The 21,181-nt window shown below is 44.2% G+C and overlaps 1 protein-coding gene across 1 annotated transcript; it reads left to right on the top strand.

Moving 5' to 3' along the window:
- Positions 1-11,044: 11,044 nt before the first annotated feature.
- Positions 11,045-15,772, top strand: AGT (angiotensinogen). The gene is made up of 4 exons (XM_041468643.1): positions 11,045-11,910; positions 14,163-14,427; positions 14,864-15,008; positions 15,476-15,772. The coding sequence occupies exons 1-4, from the start codon at positions 11,127-11,129 to the stop codon at positions 15,665-15,667; spliced, it is 1,386 nt and encodes a 461-aa protein (XP_041324577.1). The 5' UTR covers positions 11,045-11,126; the 3' UTR covers positions 15,668-15,772.
- The last annotated feature ends 5,409 nt before the right edge of the window (positions 15,773-21,181 follow it).

Below are 21,181 nucleotides of genomic sequence, written 5' to 3'. Positions count from 1 at the left end.
TTGTGTCAGAGCTAAGCACAGAATGCTGCATTAATTCATCACTTTGGGGGAGTGGCAGCTTTACAAACAAAAGAGGGCTTTTAAGATTATTTTTATTCTTTTTCTTAAGACTGTGAAACACCAAGTGGCAGTATGGGAAAGGAGCCAAGTTGCACTATGTCTTCAGCTCCCTGAGTCAGAGGCAGTCCCTAAGGGAGCTCAGCTTTTCCTGGGACTAAGAGAATGGCTGCAAGAGCACACACTTTTTTTTTTCTTTTTTTTTTAATGACAGGAGTTATGGTTTTCAAAGGCTTTTATAAGGGTATGTTGCCAGAAGGCAATCTTAATCCTTTTTTCATCATGAATATTCTGGGCTCAATGATACTGTTCCTCTGATTTATCCCTCAAGCAGTAAGCTAAATTGTTATTTCATGTTTTTACAGTTAAAACAGAAAAGGTAGAAAAAGAAAGAAAAGTAAAATTAAAAATGAACCCAAAACTGCAGCATTTAAGCCTTTGCTTAAAAAGCATCCAGCAAAAACAAAAGAGCAGGAAGTTCTGGTCTGCCTGGAGATTGACTTTTGCCACTCTATTGAAACCCCAGAAACTTTAAGTTAGGAGCTCTTTATTTCCTGTAGCAAAAATCCCCAAAACTAAAACAAACAAACAAACAAACAAAAAACAAAACAAAAACAAAACAAAACAAAACAACCCAAAAACCAAAAAACAAGAACAACAAAAACCCCAACAAAAACAAAAACAAAAACAAAACCCAACCAAAAAACAACAACAACAACAAAAAAAAAAAAAAAAAAAAAAAAAAAAAAAAAAAAAAAAAAAAAAAGGAAATAAATTTAACTTTCCGCTCCTCAAAGGGCAGTAACGTAATGACATTTCCAAATGTTCCTGGCCGGGACAGCCCCGGCCGCGCCGGGAGCAGTGATGCGGCGGAGCCTCCGCACGGCGGCAGCTTCGGCTAAGGAGACAAGGAAGGGAAGGAGGGGATGTGCCGCGGGATCTCCGCCGGGATCAGCGGCGGGATGCACACTGCCCTCCCTTCCCGGCAGACCTCAGACCTGCCAACACTTCCACACCGGAGAAGTTGATTCCCACTTCTGCGTGGCAGGGCTGGAGCTGGTGCAGAAGGAGTGCGTGGGTGGGTTTAGCACCCCGAGCCGGGAGATCCTGCGCGGCTCCTGCAAACTGGGCAGCCCCAATGCTGCCCGGCCCGGTCTCTCTGCTTTCTAGCAGGATCCGAGAGCAGGAGGGAGTCCAGCGTAGCCAAACACTCGTTAATTGCGCACCCCTCAAATTAACGCCAATCTGAAAGCCCCGCCATCATCTCAGGTCGCAAAAGGGTCTGTAGATTGTGTTTGGAGCACTGAAAATTGCTGTCCCAAGAGAGTTGCAGTTTTGGCCCTGTAGCTGGCTGAGTGGGAGCTGCTGCGGCTCCAGAAGATAGAAGAGTCCTGTAATGCCTTGAGTGAGGAAGGAGCCAGTCTATTTCTCACTAATGAACTGCACAAACGGCATGTCATTAAAAACACTCCTCGAGTGAGGCAGAAGACCACCACAGACAAGTCTGCTCAGAGGAACACCACATAGTGCCCAAAATAGCGGAGTCCTACTGGTTGCAACTATTTGCCCACCCAGACACAGGAGCAGGAGGAGGGGTGGAGGTGTCTTGGGAGGGGCTTGGCAAAAGATAAAGGGGAACCCGAGTTTATGCAGGGAGCACGGATATCCCATGTTCTAAAGGTCTTTCTGTGGCTATGCTTTGAATTTCCAGGCTAGGAAACAACAACAATTGTGCATAGTGCTCTGTGGACAATTTGGCTGGGATACAAAAATGACAACCAGAGTTTCAAAACCTCAGTAGTGGCAGAAAAGATCAGCCGCCAGAGATATCACTTAGAAGATCCCCAGGGAGTAAATCACTGAGCTTATTGCAGCATCCTTGCAATAGTGAGGGCAGCCAGATGTTTGGTGGTGGAAGCTTTTGAGCTGAATATTGTGGCATTTCCCAGACAGTGGTCACCTGGCTGCTTCCCTTGCTCAACCTGGGTGTAACAGCTTGAAGACTTCAGTGGCTGACCCAGCTGGCAAATATTGGCACAATGCAAAATCTCTCCCCAACACCATCTGCCAGAGTTCTGATAGCAAAGCCGGCACCAGCTCTTTCAGGCAGGCATTTTGCTGTGCTGGTGCTGCTATCCCTGCTGCTCTGCCTTATCCACAGGACTGTATGAAGATAGAGTGAGATCAAAAAGGTAAACACACTGGGCTGGGAGCAGAGAAACCAGGCTGTTTGTCCTTGAGATGGTGCCAACCTGTTGCATGACTGAAGGTGATTCATGTCACCTCTTTGTGTCCCCTTTCACTCTCAGGACAGGCTGCTCTGTCCTGGCTGCTTCGGTCCGGGATTGTCTCTTGCTCCTCACAGGCACAGCCTATGCCGCAGGAAAGGACCCAAAATCAATTATATGTTGCTGATGTGACTGTTAGACTGCAAAGTATTTTGAGATCCTCAGGGAAGGAGGTTTCCTCTGCCCATGCACAACAGGGTCCACAGTCATGACAATGGGCCCACAGTCATGCCTCTGTGTGCATGTGCAGGCTGTGCACAGACCATTCTTAAAATGCTCTTAAAAACTGCATCTTCCACTGGGACAGATAAAAAATAGGGCTACAAAAATTTGAAGCCATCTTTACTCTCAGGGCCTGCAAACACAAGCTGTGACAAACCAAATGTAATTGTAGGCTGATTGTACTTAGTGTTAATACAAGCTTCCCTGGGAAGCTGAGAGATGGCAAGATGGTGATGCTCCCTTCTCCAAAAGGGAGGATTTGTGGCACTGCCAGGGCGAGGCCAGGCCAGGCACTGGCTCAGATCCAGGGCACCTCTCCCGTGGGGAGGGAGCACCGTGCCACACCAGCCCTTCCACCCAAGTCAGCTCTCAGGCTGCCCACTCATCCTGTGCATTTTGGTATCATCCAGGCAGACACTCTGTTTCCCTCCACCCCAGCACAGGAACAGCACACGTGATCCTTGGGGTTTATGGGAGCCAAGTTACCAAGTTTTCCATTGCTCCTTGCTGTGAGAACCCATGGCAGAAGCAAGGTAATCCCTCTCTTTCATCATCTGTACTTTGAATGTTATTATTTAAAAGCATTTTTGCAATCCTCTTTACACGAAAAATTGGGCAAGCTGAGTACATCCCTCATGCTCACCAGAAGTTTTCACAGAAAAGTGGTTTCAGCCAGCATGGACAGAGGTCAGGCATACAGAGAAAACACAGAAAAAATCACATGCAAACTTATTCCTGTTTTATTAAAACAGCTAAAACATATTACTTTGCAATGCCTTTCCCCACTAGAGACAGCAAAATTAAACAAATAAAATCAGGCCCATGGCAGCTTGCCACAATTCTCACAGAATGGGAGGAAAATTGGTTTACTAAAGTATAGACATTTGCCCGAGTGGTACTCCTTTCCTACTTACTCATCTGGAAAACGTCACCAAATACTCTGTGTGAAGCTGAAGTTAGAACAGAGCCCATAGGTCTGGCAGGAGACAGAGACACGTTCTAGACCCCAATGCAGTAACTCTGCCGCAGTTTGTGCACATACCCTGATTAAAAGAGAAAAAACCTCAAACATGGCTAATTAATATGAAGAGCCTACCCACAGTTTTTGAAAATTGTTCATGTTTTCCAGGGTTTATGTTGATTTTGAAGAGATAGCAGCGTGTTCCTAAATGCTCTGTGCACAGGAACAATGGGGAGGCTGAGGGTCGGGTTTGCTGAGTGCAGTGTTTCTTTAGTACAGCACTACTGAAAGAGTATTCTCAGTCTGTGCTGCAAAATAAGCTGGCATAAGCTGGTCTCAGCTCAGACATCTCTATTTCCACAGCAAGTTGAAGACAATCCCTTGGAGAGAAGCATGAGAATGCTGGAACAAGCAAAATTCATGACAGCTGTCTGTCTGGGGATTTCCTGAGTTAGCAATCATACCTGGACCATCATGTTCTGCAGAAGCCAATGGGCACACCCTCTGTTATTTCATTTAATTGCTTTTTGTACCAAGACCTTTGGTCTCTGCAGCATCCTGTGGCAGTGTCTCCTGCAATGCAAGCATGCAAAAGGGTTCTTCCTTTATACTTGTTGACTGATAATTTTACCGGGAATGCACTGATTCTTGCAATATTACAAAAGAGTGATTCAAGACTTTCTGTTCACCTTTAGCATTTTATGTTTATACTTCCCATACCAGTGGATTCTCTTCCAAATTGAAATGTCTTGGTCTCTGTAGGCACTCTACTGCTCCACAAAGTTTTTCTCTTGGCTGTCTCACAATCAATCATTCTTCCATTCCATCCCCACGGACCGACTGCCACACCTGGGGTGACCACTGCAGCAGCCGATGAAGCAATAGTACTCAGTCTTCCTTTTGTCAGATCCTCCCACACAGGCATTCTCTTTTGCCTTTCCTCCCTGTCCTTTTCCCAGTGCCTGTTTGCTCTCTCCATTTGGAGCCTTGTTAAGGCTCCAGGCTGTGTTCCCTTACCAAAATGGATGAGAGAGGGAGCATTGTGAATGTTGATGGGATGTAGAGGTTCACGATTATCAATGTCAACTCACAGGCTGTATAAACAAACTGTTTGTGGTCTGTTTCTCACTCAAGAAACTTTTAGGCTTAATAAGAGAAACCCTCAAATGTAGTAATGAATTATATATACCATGTACATGCTATTATGTCTAAAGTAGCTATATATTAATTAATAATCTGTGTATGTCCGACGTGCCAAGTCAGGTTAGGAAGATGCCATGTGAAGGTCTGTAGTCTGAGCTTGTGAGCAGGGTAATTTATTATCCCTCCTCCAGCTCTGCCGTCTCACAGGAGACAAGAGCATCAACACAGGAGTACATCTGGCCTTTTTGAGTTCAGGTCTTGGAGCAAAATTTGGGAAAGTTGGAAAACAAATGGAACAAAACAGAATAAAATATTTACTATTGTCTCCACATAGAGTGCTGAATTTTATACAGCTTTTCCCAGAACAATTCAGATCAATGAAAACACTTTTTGACAAAGTGGAGACGCAATGTTCTTCGGCAAAAGAATAGCTGCCTGGTCGATCAGTCAAAACTCTAGCTTGGACAAAAACATTTTCCCATTCAAGGCTGAATTACATGCTGCTGTCTGTAGGGTTGGTGTTCCTCTGCCAATGTAAAAATTTCTGGAGCCTTTTTGGCAGTATTTGCATGATGCAGTGCTGGAGCACCGTCACCGAGAATTTTTTCCTGGGGCAGGGGAGTGCTTCCACATTAGCACTTCACAACAGTGAGTCTGACTAGGAGATCTGATCCCTGGGATGGCTACAAGGAAACCCATAACTGCAGCACCAGTGTTTTTCCACCCCTCTTTGCTCCCTCTCAGCAGCTACCATGAATAACAAGCAGGAAAAACAGAGGCAGGTTTTGAAGAGAAATGAGGGCAACAGTGGGGGAGAGGGGGCGGGCCCAGCTTATGCAAGAGTGGGTATAAAAGGGGGAGCTGAATACCCCTCCAAAATCGGAGAGTGGGGCAAAAGGAGAGCACACCTCACCGCTGAAGAACAGGTTTGAGAGCTCTGTGTTTCTTTGTACCTTTACTGTGGCTGTTGCAGGGAGAGGTTCATTAGAAAATGTGTGTGGGCCACAGGCTTGTTTTGGATAGGGGATGCTTGTAGAACAGCCTTGCTTTCACCTTCTTGGGTTCCTTGTTGCCAGAAAGCTTTTTGCCCAAATTTGGCCCAGTGCAAGTTCTCTGGCACAGCTCGCTTTAAGGGGCAAAATCCTTGGACACCAGAACTGAAGGGCAGGATAGAGACTCTGCTTTTCAAAGTTGAAGCTCTATCGTTAAGCACACTCTTACTCCTAAAACCATGGCAACCCAACAAAAAAAGCCTGACAACAGAGTCCACATATAGTAATTGGAATAATGTTCAGGCACTCCTGCTTAAAAATGTCTCAGAAGTAAAATTAAAGACTAACTGTAGTTAAGTACTACTAGGGTAAAACATGTTGCAGGTGTGGCAGGATATGTTCTTTATAATCTGAAACCTTCTCCTTTAGAAGAAAGTGTTAAAAGATAAAAGACAAAGATCTAAGAAGTGCACTGGTGTGTGATGCATCTTAATAGGGGAATATTAATTGAGTGAGCACAAGTGACTGGCAAATGAGGGAGGGAGCTGTATCTGAGGTTTGTAATAGTGCATGAACATAAGGTGAAATCAAAGGGTCTTCCTCATTACGGGGGCCAGCTAAATTCCCAGTGGTGCGAAGCAAGAGGAGGAGTGTGGTGAAAACAGGACATTGAACATTACCTGGTGAAACTTCTTTTTCTGAAGAAAGCTAGGCATTTTAATTTGATTACTATATTGATGTGGGGGCAAGGGTGGGGGCAAAAGACCATTTTTTTATTGAGAGAAAACAATAGAACTGAGTGCACAAGCACCAAAAGACACCCAAGGATCAACTTAGCTGAAAACCCTGAGAATATTCAACTTCCTTTATGTGGCAGGGCCCCCAGACCTCATGCTAGATTTGTTGTTCGGGTGACTCCTGCTCCTTCTCTTCTTCAGGGCAGCATCCCCTGCAGCCAGGGCTGTCTGTTTAGGACTGGTACTTACAGCAAAAGGAGACCAGCAGCTGCAGCAAGGCTTGGTCATGACCTTCAGGGGAGCTGGAAGCAGGAGACAGCCAAACAACATTGTCTGGATGCTACAGAACAAAGGCATAATGATCTAAGGAAAAAAAGTACAGTGGGTGAGAGGTTTGTGTTTTCCCTTTTCACTGTTTATTGTCCACTGCAAACATGTAAGTCTGACAGCTGTACTGCATATTGTTAGCATCACTTGTAGCTTATTAGCCGAAGCCAGTAATTATTTTTAATAAGGACACTTTTCAGAGTTTACAGAAAACAAAGTGTCCTTCCATGAAAGAACTTTCATTTGTGTATCCTAGATACAGAGAGTACTGGGATGGGTTTTCTTCTTACCTGTGTTCAAGCTTCATCTAGGGGGATGCAGCAGACAGCTCTATCTCATAGGCTTGGTGGGGTCTGGCCATTTGTGTGCACTGCTGATGCCTGCCTAGTGCCTCAGGTGGACCCACATGGGTGGTGGTGCAGGAGAAACAGATTTGGCTCAGCTCCCACTGAAGCTCCACTGACCTCTAAGGGACCAGCTGGTTCCCCTGGTCTGCCTGTGGGAAGGAGTCTCCAGGGTAGTGGGGAAAGAAGGGGGACTTGAAACCTAACTTGATCTCTTAGCATTTGGCTGAACAATATGCATTTTTCATTTCTCATCCTTCTCCCTTTGCCTGTATTCTTTACTCAGCTTGAAGCATTTTAAAGCTGTCTGGAGGTGGTACAAATGCTCAGGGATTGTTCTGTGGGCAGATGCTTCCTCAGCTGAGATGCTAAGGCAGCAAGAGGACAAAATACCTTGAATGTTTCAAGCTGTTTGTTTAAGCCTTCGGTGCATGACAGCATGTTACACAAGCCTGGGCTCAGAACCACTTTTGGACTTCATTATAGTGAAGGTAATCAGATTGTTTAAATGAAAAGCAGGACTGCAGAGACAGAAATTTCTCATCTCTTTGGCATTAGGCACCTGGCACACAGCCCTTGTGCTGGCAGGACTCAGCTGTCCCTGTCTCCACCTTCATCTCCACCAGCTCCAGCTGCCCAGCCACACTGAAAACATCCCTCTCTCTCAGCTCTCTCCTTGAACCCAACACGTAGCTGGGCACTGCAGTACAAATCATGCCTGACTGGCACTCTAAAATCAAAGCACAGATGATAAATCAGCCCTACTTCTGTTAGAGCTATGGGATTTTGATTACTAAGAATAAAGGGCACTGAACAAGACGCAGTCAAACCAATTGCATTTTTCCCTAGTTTGATTCACTGTTTAAGTGCTTAAATAGGAAGAAGGGGCACACCAAAATTGAAAGATTGTTTCAAAAGCAGCACAAAGATCTGTGAATCCCAACCTTTTTTCCCAAACAAGACTTGAGAGGCTGACACTGGGAGGGATGAATTCTTTGTGATCCAGGTCTGGCTATCTGGCTTTCATCTTCTCCATTTCAATACATCTTGCTCAAGAGGAGAGAGAATAAAGCCTTGACATTCTGAACAGTTTGAGGGGGAAAGAAGGGGTAAAAATTGAGAGCTTAATCACTTTATTCTGGAGTAGCATACACATCTCACACTCTGGTGGGTCACCAGGCTGCAAGGTAGAGATTAAAGGCAATTTATCTGTGAAGTCAAAAATCTGATCCAACTGTACAACAAATGTAAGTACAAAGAAATCTGCATTCCTTTCAGTCTGGCACAAATAAGGTCTTTCCTATAATCAGTTATTCTGCGTAGTGAAACCACCAGCGTCTGCCTTGGTAAATGTGTAACTGCAGGCTACCCAGCTGTGCTGGGTCTGGCTAAAGGTTGTGTGTCCATCCCTGGAAGTTTCTATGCAGCCGGTGTTAAGTCGGGCTCAGGACTCATTGGCCCGAGGTAACTCCTCTCAGCCCCCAGGCTGTGATGTAAAGCAGCTTTGCGCAATGCCTCAGCCGTGTAGAAAGGGCAGAATTCCACCCGCAGGCCCAGCACCAGGGGGACAGGTGTCGTGAGGAGCTCGCCTGAGGGACAACAGCGCCGGAGGGGCAACAAAGGGGCAACACCCGCGGGACAGAGGCGAGTACGGCTCTTACTGGATTTGCTTTGAATTCTGCTTTTTCAACGCAGGCTTTCGTGCTTTTCCAAAGGGCTCGGGACTCTCTTCTTTAGCCAGATAAACCATGTTGACTTTCCACAGATGGGGCTTAGGGTAAGCGCTTGGCAGTGAGAACTGCTCCTCTTGCTTCTGCTCATGGAACAAAAGATGAACAGAGCTGGGGGCTCTGCAAGCCAGAGAGAAGTGACCACTGGGTGCCAGTGGTGCCTAATGGCACAGCCTGCCTGGGTGGCACAGGGTCACCCTCCCTGCTGTGCAGGACAGATTAAGTAATGCCTCAAAAGAATTCTGTGATGGAGAGAACAGTGTGGGAAGGGCATTCCTTCTAATTTGTGGCTTTTTGGTTTGTTTTCCTGAGCATGCCAATGTGAAAAATGCATCGAGGAGTCTAGAAATCCACTAGCACAGTAGCTAGGATAACTGTAAAAGTGAAGTTGGGAAGGCGCCTCCCAGGATAATTTTTTAACCAGTCACAAGCAATGAATGTGCTCTGTCGTGCATGTCACATGCAACCAGCAGGGCTGGGGAGGTGAAGAGGGGCTGGGAGCAGAGGGGACAGCAGCACGACTGTGCTGCCCATACGGTAATTTAGAGGATGAAGTGGGAGTTAATAGGAAAGAACAATTCTTGGGTGAAGGCACAGGGACAGATCCTACAGCAGATCTTCCCCTGCATGCCTCTGGGGAGCAAACAGCTTCAGGCTTGACCCACAGGCATTCAGTAGGAAGACACTTAGACATTCTGAGTGACCATCACAGAACCATAAATTCCATTTGCGAACCCAGCTGTTAGATAGGAGCCTGCAGCCTGGGAATGCAGATATCCATGTTAGCAGACACACATAGTTAGCAGGGTATGTCTAGTTACCAAGCATCTGCACATATCAGTTTTTGTATGTGCAATAGAGTGGTGGTACTGCAAACTGGGATATTATTAGGCATGCAATTCTTGGGGACCCCTCAGGGGAAAGAATATGGTTATACATTGTAAATTAGGCTGGGAAGGGGCCAAGTCTTGAATAGCTGGATTTAAATACAAGTGCTTCCACCCTGTGTAAAGTGTTGGTGAGACAGACATTGTGTCCTCTCAAAAGGTTCAGGCTGTCAGAATTACAATACCTGACAGACTGTGTGACTCAAAAAGCCTTGGAGGAAGAAAGCAGAGAGCAGGGCTTGGGTACTGGCAAGGCTGATAGCATTTTGCCCATCCAATGAGCTCTGCAGAACTTGAAATGGGTAAAAGAGGGTGAACAAAGCTACAATAAACAAGGAATTACTAGTAGAATAAAATTACGGCTCTGAATAACAGCATTTTAGCTGATGATACGTGTTACAGATGCATAATTTTCAACACATTTCAATTTGGATTTCAAATACACAGATAAAACGTTATAGACTAGAAATCCAAGAAAGATACAGCAGAGCTATTAGTTATCAAAAAGTTTGATATAAGAAAAGAGAGAATTCTAAAAATATAAAATTTGTCTGTGGGTATAATTTGTCTCTGTGTGTGTGTGTCCATGAGATTCTCACTCCCAATATGCATTACATCCTTTGTGCTAAAACACCAGTGACATCCACATACAGTAAAATTCTCTGCTTCTTGTCAGGAAAAACAAGAGCAGCAAGTGGTCTTTTACCTCAGGAGATGACTGCTTGCACAGCTGAGTAAAACTCAGCCTTCCCCTTCTAACTCTGTATTCAGACATAGAAGGTGCAATGAAAAATTATTTCAGTGTGAGCACATTTGTATAAGGGAGCCTGGATTGTGTTTGCCTAGAAGCTGGAATGAATGTTTGCACTGGGCTGTGAAAACATAACATGCTCTGCTAGTGCCAAGTATTTTGCTGACTAGACATACAAAGCAGGACCATTCTATGCTGGGACCTTAAGAGAACTGGTTTCCAAACCTACTTCCTGCATAACAGCAGGCACATTGCTTAGCTTGTCTGTGTGCCAGCAAGGCTCCGTGCAGCAGTTTGCAGAGATGGCTCTGAGCAGGTCCCAGGAACAAATGTTGTTGCATTTGTTGCAAAACAAGATTTTGCAGAAGTACCATGCTCTAGTTTGCAGGCATAACCAGCATCCACAACCATTCCCATGAAAAATCCTTAGGGTAGTGCAGTGGGTAATGGAGTGCTTACCATTTCCCATCTGCTGCCATTGCAACTGGTGTCTGTCTCACCCGGGGCTTTTTGGGGGCAGAGTCAGACCAAACACCACTAAATACTGAAATTCCCACCTTTGTAACTTCAACACAGCACTGGCATCTCACCCTCTGATGAAGAGAAACTGTACTTGAAACAGACTGACCAGTCTCCTTTCCTCCTAATTTTTTCTTTCAGCAGACACGGTGGAGGCAATTTTCCAACATGAATGTGGTAGCAGATTTTCTCTGCTTGCTGGCTTGCCTTACTGTGGTGACTTGTGACCGGGTCTACGTCCACCCTTTCAATTTGTTTTCTTTCAATGAGAGTGACTGTGACAAGCTGGAAAAATTGGTTCAGGAGGGAAAGACTATTGTCCCTGTCTCCATTGAGTCCCAAACCACTCCTGAATATGAAGATGGCATGAATGACAAGTTGGAAGCCCCAAGCCTCAGCACCTGGGGGAAGGAGGAACGGAGCTACCTGAGCGACTTGGTAGTTGTCCTGGGCATGCGGTTTTACAGCGCGCTGCAGAAAGCACAGAGGGGCCAAAACGTGCTCCTGTCCCCAACCAGCCTCTACAGCTCCTTGGTGTCATTCTACCTGGGGGCCTCAAACCAGACAGCACTTGATTTGCAGGGTTTGCTGGGATTTGTTCCCCCCTCTGGAAACCCTGACTGCACTTCCACGGCAGTGGGAAGCAATTTCCTTTCCAGCCTGAGGACGATCGAAAGGCTTGTGAAGAGCGGGGACGAGGAGCTGCTCTTTTCCAAGACACTGAGCCTGTTCTCTGCCCCTGGCATAGCCCTCTTCCAGCTGTTCATGGAGCACTTGCTCCCCAGTGCTGATGCGTTCTACGCCCGAGCTGTTGACTTTGCAAATCCAGGCAAGGCAGCAAAACAAATAAATGCCTTTGTGGAGGCCAAAAGCGAGGGCCAGAGCAAGGGCTTTCTGGCAGACATGGACCCATCCGCCGAGCTGCTGTTTGCGGTGGACGTCCGCTTGGCAGGTATGAGGCAGCACTGCTCCTTTTGGGAACAGCCTTAGGGAAGGATGGGCAACATCCCTGCTTCTGGGGAGGAAGCGAGGTCACACCTGGCCAGTGGGGAAAGGGAAGGGCTCAGATGAAAGGCTGGACCTCTGCTCCCCACCACTGTGCCAGGGATCCTGCCTGCACTCTGCCATGAGCCAGCAAGGGCAACGGGGAGTGAGGAGGAGGCAGATGGCCTCCGAGAAATTTTTCTCGTCCAGGAAAGGTGTGGAAAGGTGCCTGAGAAAGACTTGTGCAGCATTTCTGGCTGCAAAGGAGCTAAAAGTCATGAGGGGCCTCCGGCAAGATTGATCAGGGTGTGGCTTTGAAGCCAAAGGAGCTGGGGGTAGCAGGGCAGAGGTACAGATACAAAAAAGGGTAAAAGATACAAGGGACATGACTCCTCTTGTGGCTATTAAACACAGAATTCTGGAGGTGACATCTGGCTCAGAAAGCAACTGAACATCATCAGTTAGGGAAACAGGGCAACTTATACAAACCTAGAATAAGGCAATTCCTTCATTGCTTAGGGTCATTCCATGCTGCTGTCCCAGAAATCCCCTGCACTATGACCAAGCCTTCTCTTCTGAGGGTAGCTGCTTTCCTAGATCCTTGTGACTGAATGCAATATCAAAGACTGCACACTTCAGACAGCTTGCTACTTGAGAATGTATTTCAGAACACTTGATGTGAGCCCCAAGTTCCTGAGTGGGCCTCTACTGCTAAAGGTGGAGTTGTGGTGCCCAGGAAACCTTTATATGCCTCCATCTTCCCACCTCAAAACTGGATGTCAGGTTTTCTTTGCCTTTCATGGGTGCTGTCATTCTCTCATCTTTCTCTTCATTGTAAGATCTACCATAGATATGATACTACAAAAGTAATTATGTTACACACTTGGGAATGGTCACAAAAGCAGTTTTTCTTTAGAAGAACCATTTTTTCCTCTTCTTCTGTATTGGAAACTTGTAATTTGTATAACCTTAGAAACACACGTCCAAGGGTCTGCTTCACTGGGTCAGGTCTACTACCTTCTCTCTCAGAAGGTGCATTTTAAATGTTACAGTCCCCACACATGGGATGGACAAAATTGGCTCAAGAGCAAATGAATTGCACAAGCAATTATCTTCTCATAAACACAGAAGATGACTTTAGCATTTGGTTTGCCATTTGGTTGTGAAGGGGCATCCACACCAGCTGATGCTGTCATGCTCCATGTCTGTCCCTATAGCTGGAGAAAGGAAAAAGTACATTTTTTTTCTCTGAAACACATTACATAAGCTCTGAGATGCTATTAACAGCCATAGCATTGATAAAATGACAGAAATCTGTAGAAAACTACAGCAAAATGTTCCAGTGGTCTCAAGCATTGTTCACTTGCACAGTTTTCTTCCTATTTGTAGACTGGCTGCCAAGCTGGGCCTGCCATTTAGAATTCAATGCAGAACACCAGGTGCAAGTTTCACTGAGGGCAGTAGTTTCTTTAATGCTGAAGAGGATTATCTGCCCAGCTGGGCAGCAGCATTGATCTGTGGCAGTGAGAAGATAACATGTTGAAATGCAAAGCTGCACAGAAGTAGTGCAAGGTGAGAGCAAGGCCTCTCATAGTTGTGAACTGGGAAAGAAAGTGATTCTAAGGTCTAGGAAGTGTTTGAGTATGTCCTTTTTAACCTCTTTGGCTCAACCAACACTTGCAGTGTTATGCTTACAGTTTTCCCCATTGCTTTGGTTTGTGAGATGGTGAAAGGTGAGACCTCAGGCAGAGCTTGTGCTGCCTTCCCTCTCCTGAGCCCTCCTGGCTGCCTAAGAGTGCTCCTGCAGCAAGGGCTGGCCCTGATGGATGTGCTTCCAAACATCACTGTACTCGAGGGACAGAGAGGAAACCAAGCAGACCCTCTGCACAGGCCTGTGAGCCCCTGGGGACTGTGTGGCAGCCTGGGAGGAAGCAGGCAACCAAGGAAGCAGAGACTTTCCTATCCCCAGGAAAGGCCACAAAGCCAACAGAAACACAGCAGCTTTAGTCACAGTCCTGATGGTCACGATCTCCATGCTGTGATCTCAATGCCACCAGAAGGCAGATTAAAAGAGGAGACATATGACTTCAGTAGCTAAATGTGATTTTATACAAGCAGTCCTTCTCTAAGGCACAGTGTGTTCTTAAAACAACCAGCTAAGGGGCAGAGGGGAGGAGGGAAGAGAAGAATCAATTTCTCCTTTCTTGATCTGTTTTTCAGTGAATGTTAAGCAAGCCTTCCCACTCAAAGAGCCTCAGGAGTTCTGGGTGGATTCAAACACAAAGGTCTTGGTCCCTATGTTGTCTATCATGGGGACATTCAAGTACAAGACTGATGCCAGTGGCACTTTTTCCATTATGGAAGTCCCCATCAGCCAGACGGCGCTGCTGGTGCTGCTGCAGCCCATCAACGGCAGCGACCTGGAGCGCCTGGAGTCCCAGCTGCCGTGGCAGTCCTCAGCCTGGCTCCAGCGGCTGTCCCCAAGGTAGGGAAGGGGCATGTGCACCCTCCCATAGAAGGGATGGATGGGATGGGGTGAGCCACACGGGCCTGCCCCTCACCTGGGCTCAGATTCTGCCAGAGAGGCTTTACTGCCCTGCACAAAGAGAAACCCCTGCACAGCCAGGGGACTCACTTCAAAGGAGCTCCACTTTGGTGGGATCAGCTTTTTATCTGGGGGCATTTCAAGAAAACGAGCATTCCACCCATTAAGTGGGATGATCTCGGGTTTAGCAGTAGACCCTGCGTGAAGTCTGGGTGAGTTCACACTTGGAAACAGTAACAGGCACCCACTCTGTTTGTGCCCACACCAAGCACTTGTTGCAGTTGTTTTCACATGCCCATTCCCCAGGACTGCCCAACCATGATGCTTTCGCAGTGAACACGCACTCACTTGCCTCTCTCTCTCCCTCTCTCTGCAGAGAAATTAAATTAACACTGCCAGCATTAACACTAGAAGACAGCTGTGATCTACAGGAGCTTCTTGCAGATATGGAACTGCCTGCACTGCTGGGGAAGGGAGCAGACTTCAGTAAGATAAGCAATGCCAGCCTAACACTTGGAAAGGTACAGTACATATCACTGGCATTAAAAAAAAAAAAAAAAGTTTCCGGTACAATTTCAGCCTCCTAAACAGAATAAATTTACCTAGAACTAAGCAGTCAGAGCCATGTTGGGGATATGCTTATTAGGGACTGAGTATTACATACAGTGTATGTTTTGGATTCAGTAGGAGAATAATGCTGGTAACACAGAGTTTTAGTTGTTGGCAAGCCATGGGAGGAATGAGCGAGCAGCTGTGTGGTACCTAGCTGCTGGCTGGGGTTAAACCATGACACAAGGGTAACAGGATTACAGACCAGCCCAGTGTAAAAGCAGTTACACAGCTTTTACACATTATGGACAAGTACTCCAACATCTTTTTTAAACATCTATGGAGTACAATGTGCTTCATCATTTACTCAGACTCTCATTTGTCCCATCATGATTGTGCTCTGATGACTCCAGAGTTACTCATATGTTTTTCCTTACAGGTAATAAATAAAGCCTTTTTCAAACTGGCCAGTGATGGAACAGATCAGCCAGAAGATCCTGCAGCACAGAAGGAAGATGGGGTGTACCTGGATGTAACACTAAATAAGCCATTCCTTTTTGCTGTTTTTGAAAAGCAGTCAAGGGCAATGCTTTTTCTTGGCAGAGTAGTAAACCCTCTGCACGAGGATTAAATGCAAACATAGAGGATAAGAAAGGAGTGGAATTATGCACATTTTCCATCACCTTTTTCTTATTCATCAGATATTTTTGTGATGTCGTTGAGTGCTCTACTTAGCTTTGAGATGAAGCAGTTAGTGTTCAAAATACAGCTTTTTGAAAGCTAACACCTTGCAACATTTCATCCTCGTTCATCTTTTTCATGTGACTCACATCCTTCCTCCAGCTTCCATTTTATTCTTTGTCTCTCTTTTGCTCCTAGTTCCCTTTTTGGATGCAGTGGGGCAGGGCAGTGTTTCGACGCAAAGCATCAACTTGAAAAAATAGATAAGCAGCTTTTACTATAGTATTTTTATTTACTATAGAAAAGGACCTCTTCATTCTTTAAAAAGCTTTTTTAATTGTATGGTAGTTTTGCAAGAGAGACTCCCTTTTATTTTACAGTGAAGGTTTTACAACTATCCACAGAGATTTTTAGCTTCATCAGCAACATTTCCCTCTAAAATGCTGCCAACAGCACAGGCAGGCTCCACTTGTCCCACTGAGACAGGATTTTTCTGCTTTGGAAGCAAAAACATGCTTAGAGGAAGTTTCTTTTTCTGCAGCCCAGATGGATATGTTCACTTCTTAACTCTATGGAAATGCTAAAAATAGGGTTTGGTAGTATTAATGAACTGTGATGGATAAATTCTCAGAGCCTGACAGAATTGTCTCTGAATTTTTTTAGGAAAAAGATCCCACAAGGTCTACTCTTGCAACACAATTCCATTTCTTGGATTACTTTATAACTTATGAGGCATTTCTTACAGCCTTATAGCAGAGAAGGACATTACTGGTTAGAGTTCAATTTTGTAAACTTTAAACCATATGTTCTTTAAAAATAGCATTAATGGCAATAATATATGTTAGTATAAATAGTGGATGTGGTGCTGCTACTTGTGAATAAAATTATTACAGTCCAGTCCAACCCTTAACAGTCATAAAAATTTGAAACATTAAAGTGGAACAACAGATTATTAGATGACTCTTTGAAGTGAGGAATTGGGAGACAAACCTTGGCACTAAGAAAAACCTGGAACAAGGATTTCCACCTCTCATCTCTAGATTTATTGTTAGCACTGATGGCACTTAAAAATAACTGCCAACCTCTTTGGCAGATCATGCAAGACATGTATCCTACAGTCCACAGCAGCTCATTAGCATCCACAGTGGCCCAAATGTGTATCTAATCTAAATGCACTAATGCCAGCAGCTTGATATCACTGATGTGGATGTGTGACACATCCCTGTAGCTTCATGGAAAATGCTGTAACATCATAAATAAAATAACCCTCAAGAATACGAGGATACAGGATCCATGTACTTATCCATTTATACTGTATGGACTCCAGATGCTCTAACATCTAAATACTGTACTTGTATTATATACAGGCGTAATTAAGTATGAACATGCAGAGATAGAAAGATGCAAATAAACTCACTTCCAAGTTTCTTTGCCACAGTTCAGTTGGGCTTTTGTCCATAAATGAGTTCTGGCTTATTTTGTCCATAAATAAGTTCTGGGTACACAGACAAAGTTTAGGGAAAGATGCCTTTATTCACAGGGGGGGCCACATGCTCCATGGAACTCCATATCCCTCTTCAGTGGTTACAGGCAGAAAAACAAAACAAACCCATCAAACAAACTTTTCAGAAAAGAAATTTTGTGGTGGAGAGCACCTCTCCACTGACACCCTGGAGACAAAAGGAAGAAGGAAAGGGCAGAGACAGTTAACTAAAAGTAAACTGACCAGAATAAGGACTGCACAGAGAGAAGTGCGGGAGCAAATGCTACAATACCAATAAGATAAGCTGTCTGTACAGATATCCATTCTCCTACATATTCAAATGGTAAGAAACAACTAAAAAAAAAAACCCCACCCACACCCAATTCCCAACTAAGTCTCTGCTTCCTCAACAATGTCTCAACAAGTCCTGAGACTTGTTTCTGACATCAATTTTACATGTAAAAATTTTATGGCATTTTTTACTCTTCACTCTCCTCCAATTTTACCAAATTCCTCTGTCAGACACACCATGATGCACATTCCAAGCATCCTAGACACCACTTACATACTGAGATCTCAAATGCAATCTACAGCCTAATAATCTAGTGAATGAAGCACTTAGGCTCTAAAAGGTGGAGAATTTGGAGAAAGAGAACAAAGGCAAGGATGAGCTCTTTAGGTTTCATCAAACAGCACAGTTTATCTCTGAGCATAGCAGATAATTTACTGACAGCTTAAAAAACACAACAACTTTTAAGAAAACTGCAGTTTGCTTCCTCATCCCTCCAGTTTGACCTTGAAAATACAATGGTTGATGGAAAAAAGAGTAAATATTCCTCGAGTGGACCAGCCAAATGCACATAGTGCTAGTTATCTTTAGACAATGAGGTTAGAACAGTCTGGTCCACTTCTGGTATAACCTACCAAGTTGAGAACCCAGTTACCATTTTAGAGGAGACATGCCACTGCTCTTTCTCTCCTCAATATTGTAAAAACCTCTTCCAGCTAAATTCCTTCCAAGATTAGAAAGGCATAGCAAGTTTTCTAAAGGTTCTAGAATGGAAGAAGAAAAAGGCACAAAATCAAAACTGCATTAAGGAATAGAAAAATAGGATTAGTAGAAGACATCTCCCATTGGAACACTTACATGGTAGATCATCTCCTCAATGATCCACAGTGTTTGAAAATGCTAAAATTCAGTTTACCGAAGTTAATTCATACCTTTCTTTCAATGGGCGTATCACACAAATTCTTAACTGATGTATTATTCCACTGAAAGAAAATTCAACCCTATTCAAGTGAACAAAAATAAAAGATGGGGAATTGACATAGAACCAGTGATACAGACATTTAAAGCAATCATTGGACCATTCAGTAATTTTGATTTGCTACACATTGTTATTTCCTGCCCTGAAATTAAAGCTGGTCTTCAATGGAAAAGAACAGAATTCAGCATAAATCATCAGAAAGTTGATGAAGACAAGTAGGAAGCGTTGTTATTGCAAGAAGATGTGGAAAATCACTTGCAACTCAAGTGCATTCTCTCCGTGCCTTTTTGGTTTGGTACACAGACTACATCCTTTTCCTCAGTTTTGGAGGATACAAACAAAGCTGTTCTATTTTCAACCACTAGTCTGCACAGATCTCACAATCTGCTTCTCTGGTGACAGCAGTTGCAGAAATGTAGTGGTATAGAGATGCAGACCTGCTGAAGTGAGCAGTTGCACAGTGCATTTAAAATCCTACAATCTCAGTCTCAAGCTACAACTTACACATCCATTTTATAATAAGAAAACATTGCTGAAAACAACAGTAGCTAGAACTAGGAAGATGTTTCTACTCCTGACTCTTAAGAAAATTAAGAGGTGTGGGGAGAACAAGCTTTCTGTGTTCATCTATTAGAAGCCTGGAAAAATGTAATATGTACACAAACTTCTTGTTCATAAGCAGTAAAGAGTTACATCCACTAAGTGGTGCGTGCCTAAGGCTGAGGATTTCCACGTGCCTGAAGGAAACAAAACAGATCTGTCATCTGACAAGCTGGTTCACTTTGCTGTTTCCTTCTTCAGCAACTTGGGTGCTCCTTCAATTGTGTACGTGCCATGAACGGAGAGATGCTAAGCAAATTAGAAAAGCCAAATCCTGTTCTCCACTACTCAAGACTGAATGCAAGCATCACCACATGATTTTAACCAGCAGGGCTTTCCTCACTGCCTCCCTTAAAAAAATTGGTATTAGAAAAGTCATAACAGCCACCTTTCCTAATTGCTTCAAAAGCACCATGATCACATGGTTGTGTCTTCTCAACTAAAATGTGATCAGTTTCCAACAGTGAGGAATGAAAGCCCTCAAGCTGTGAAAGGCTTGCTCACTACAGCTTTACTTCACACTACAGCCATGTGCTACAAACTTCATGTCTCTAAGTACTTGGAAAATCTGCATAATCTGGGCATTAAGCCCCAAGCTCTCACAATATTTTAGGCAGAAATTGGTATTTTTAATTAATAATCGGGAACTAGAATGCCAGTGTTAAATTTTCACAAGGTAAAAAAAATAAATAAAAAGGTTAAAAAAAATCAAAAAACAAAACACAAACAAAACCAGGGCATTTTTTTACTTTAAAGCCTTAAATTCAACTCCTACTGTGCTCAGACTATGTTGCCTGTCCTTCACATGTGAAAGAGATGCATCAGTAGGCAGATCATCAGAAATACACCAGCCTTGAATAAATTCTAGCTTAGTGAATTAAATTTTAATTTGAAGGAAAACATGCGGAAGGAAAACATGCAGAAGGTAGTCTGCATGTAATAAGCTTTAAGTCAGATACTTGTATTAGAAATTATTTTAAACATTTAAAGTACTTTATAAGCTTTTGTCACACAGCCCTTCGCACCAACATGGTCTGTGATAAAAAACCACATCAGTTAAATGCAAACATTCAAAACCCAAACAAGAGCTAACCATATCCATGGTGAAGGAGGGCTGATAAGTGCAAAGCAGTAATGAGAAATAGCACAATCCTGTTCCTGCGAGTACTTTATCCCAGGAGAGCTGGAATAACATTTGGAAGTTTTTGACACCCTGTAAAGAGTTAAAGCAGACAGCTGCCTCTCTCAAACGCTGTCAAGGCCACAGACAGAACATGCTGTAAGATAAGCCACCACAGCAGGAACTTGAGATAAGCACAGAAGGGAGGAATTTGTGACAGGAAGGTGCTGATTCCAGACCTGTCAGTGCTGAGATCTGGTTAATGCATCCAGACAAAAATTCTCTGGCAAACTGTGGGAGAGAAAGCAAGTGCTCATACTCATATCACTGCTCAAGATCCCCTTAAGTTATGGGAGAGATGGAGTCTGTGATCACCACCAACCCCGATGTGCCCCAGACTCATTTCTGGGGCCTCCCACCAGAGGAGTGCATGTGATTCACAGTGTTAACATCAGACAGCATAGAACTCCCCTCCAGCGGAGGTACCAGGGCATTCCCACCTGAACCAAAACATGTATGAACCCATTGAACCCATGTATGAACCCTCTTTGTTTCATGGGCTTCCCCCACCCCTGATGGATCATGATTGTAACCATCACTTTGACCAACAAACATCTAAAATGGCAACAATCAAGTCATCTTGGATCTGTGGATGGTGCTAACTTTCATCTCTACTATGTACTCATATATTTTCTCTTTCTTTCTTTTCCCTACATATTTTCTTAAGTGATATCTTTATACTTTCATACAGTTCTATTTCTATAGACAATAACCAAAACAGCTACATACCTTTCTTCCATTGCAACCAAACTGCTCTAAAATAAACCTGAGATAGATAGATAGATAGATAGATAGATAGATAGATAGATAGATAGATAGAGTTCTCTCTATATATTTATGTGTATAGATACATAAACTGTGGTCACACAGTGTCCTTTCACTCTAATCAAGGGTTCTGTTAACAACAACCTCAGTTACTTTGCCTCTGGAGTG

The sequence above is a fragment of the Pyrgilauda ruficollis genome, unplaced genomic scaffold, assembly GCF_017590135.1.
Source record: "Pyrgilauda ruficollis isolate IOZ18807 unplaced genomic scaffold, ASM1759013v1 scaffold101, whole genome shotgun sequence".
Classification (NCBI taxonomy): domain Eukaryota; kingdom Metazoa; phylum Chordata; class Aves; order Passeriformes; family Passeridae; genus Pyrgilauda; species Pyrgilauda ruficollis.
The sequence above is the reverse complement of the archived record's forward strand: the minus strand, read 5'-3'. Positions and strand labels throughout refer to the sequence as shown.

Excerpts from the sequence above, each read along its gene's own strand:
- AGT (XM_041468643.1), top strand. The coding sequence starts at position 11,127 with ATGAATGTGGTAGCAGATTTTCTCTGCTTGCTGGCTTGCCTTACTGTG. Across the intron at positions 11,911-14,162 it reads GGTGGACGTCCGCTTGGCAG|TGAATGTTAAGCAAGCCTTC; the intron begins GTATGAGGCAGC and ends TCTGTTTTTCAG. Across the intron at positions 15,009-15,475 it reads CCAGCCTAACACTTGGAAAG|GTAATAAATAAAGCCTTTTT; the intron begins GTACAGTACATA and ends TTTTCCTTACAG.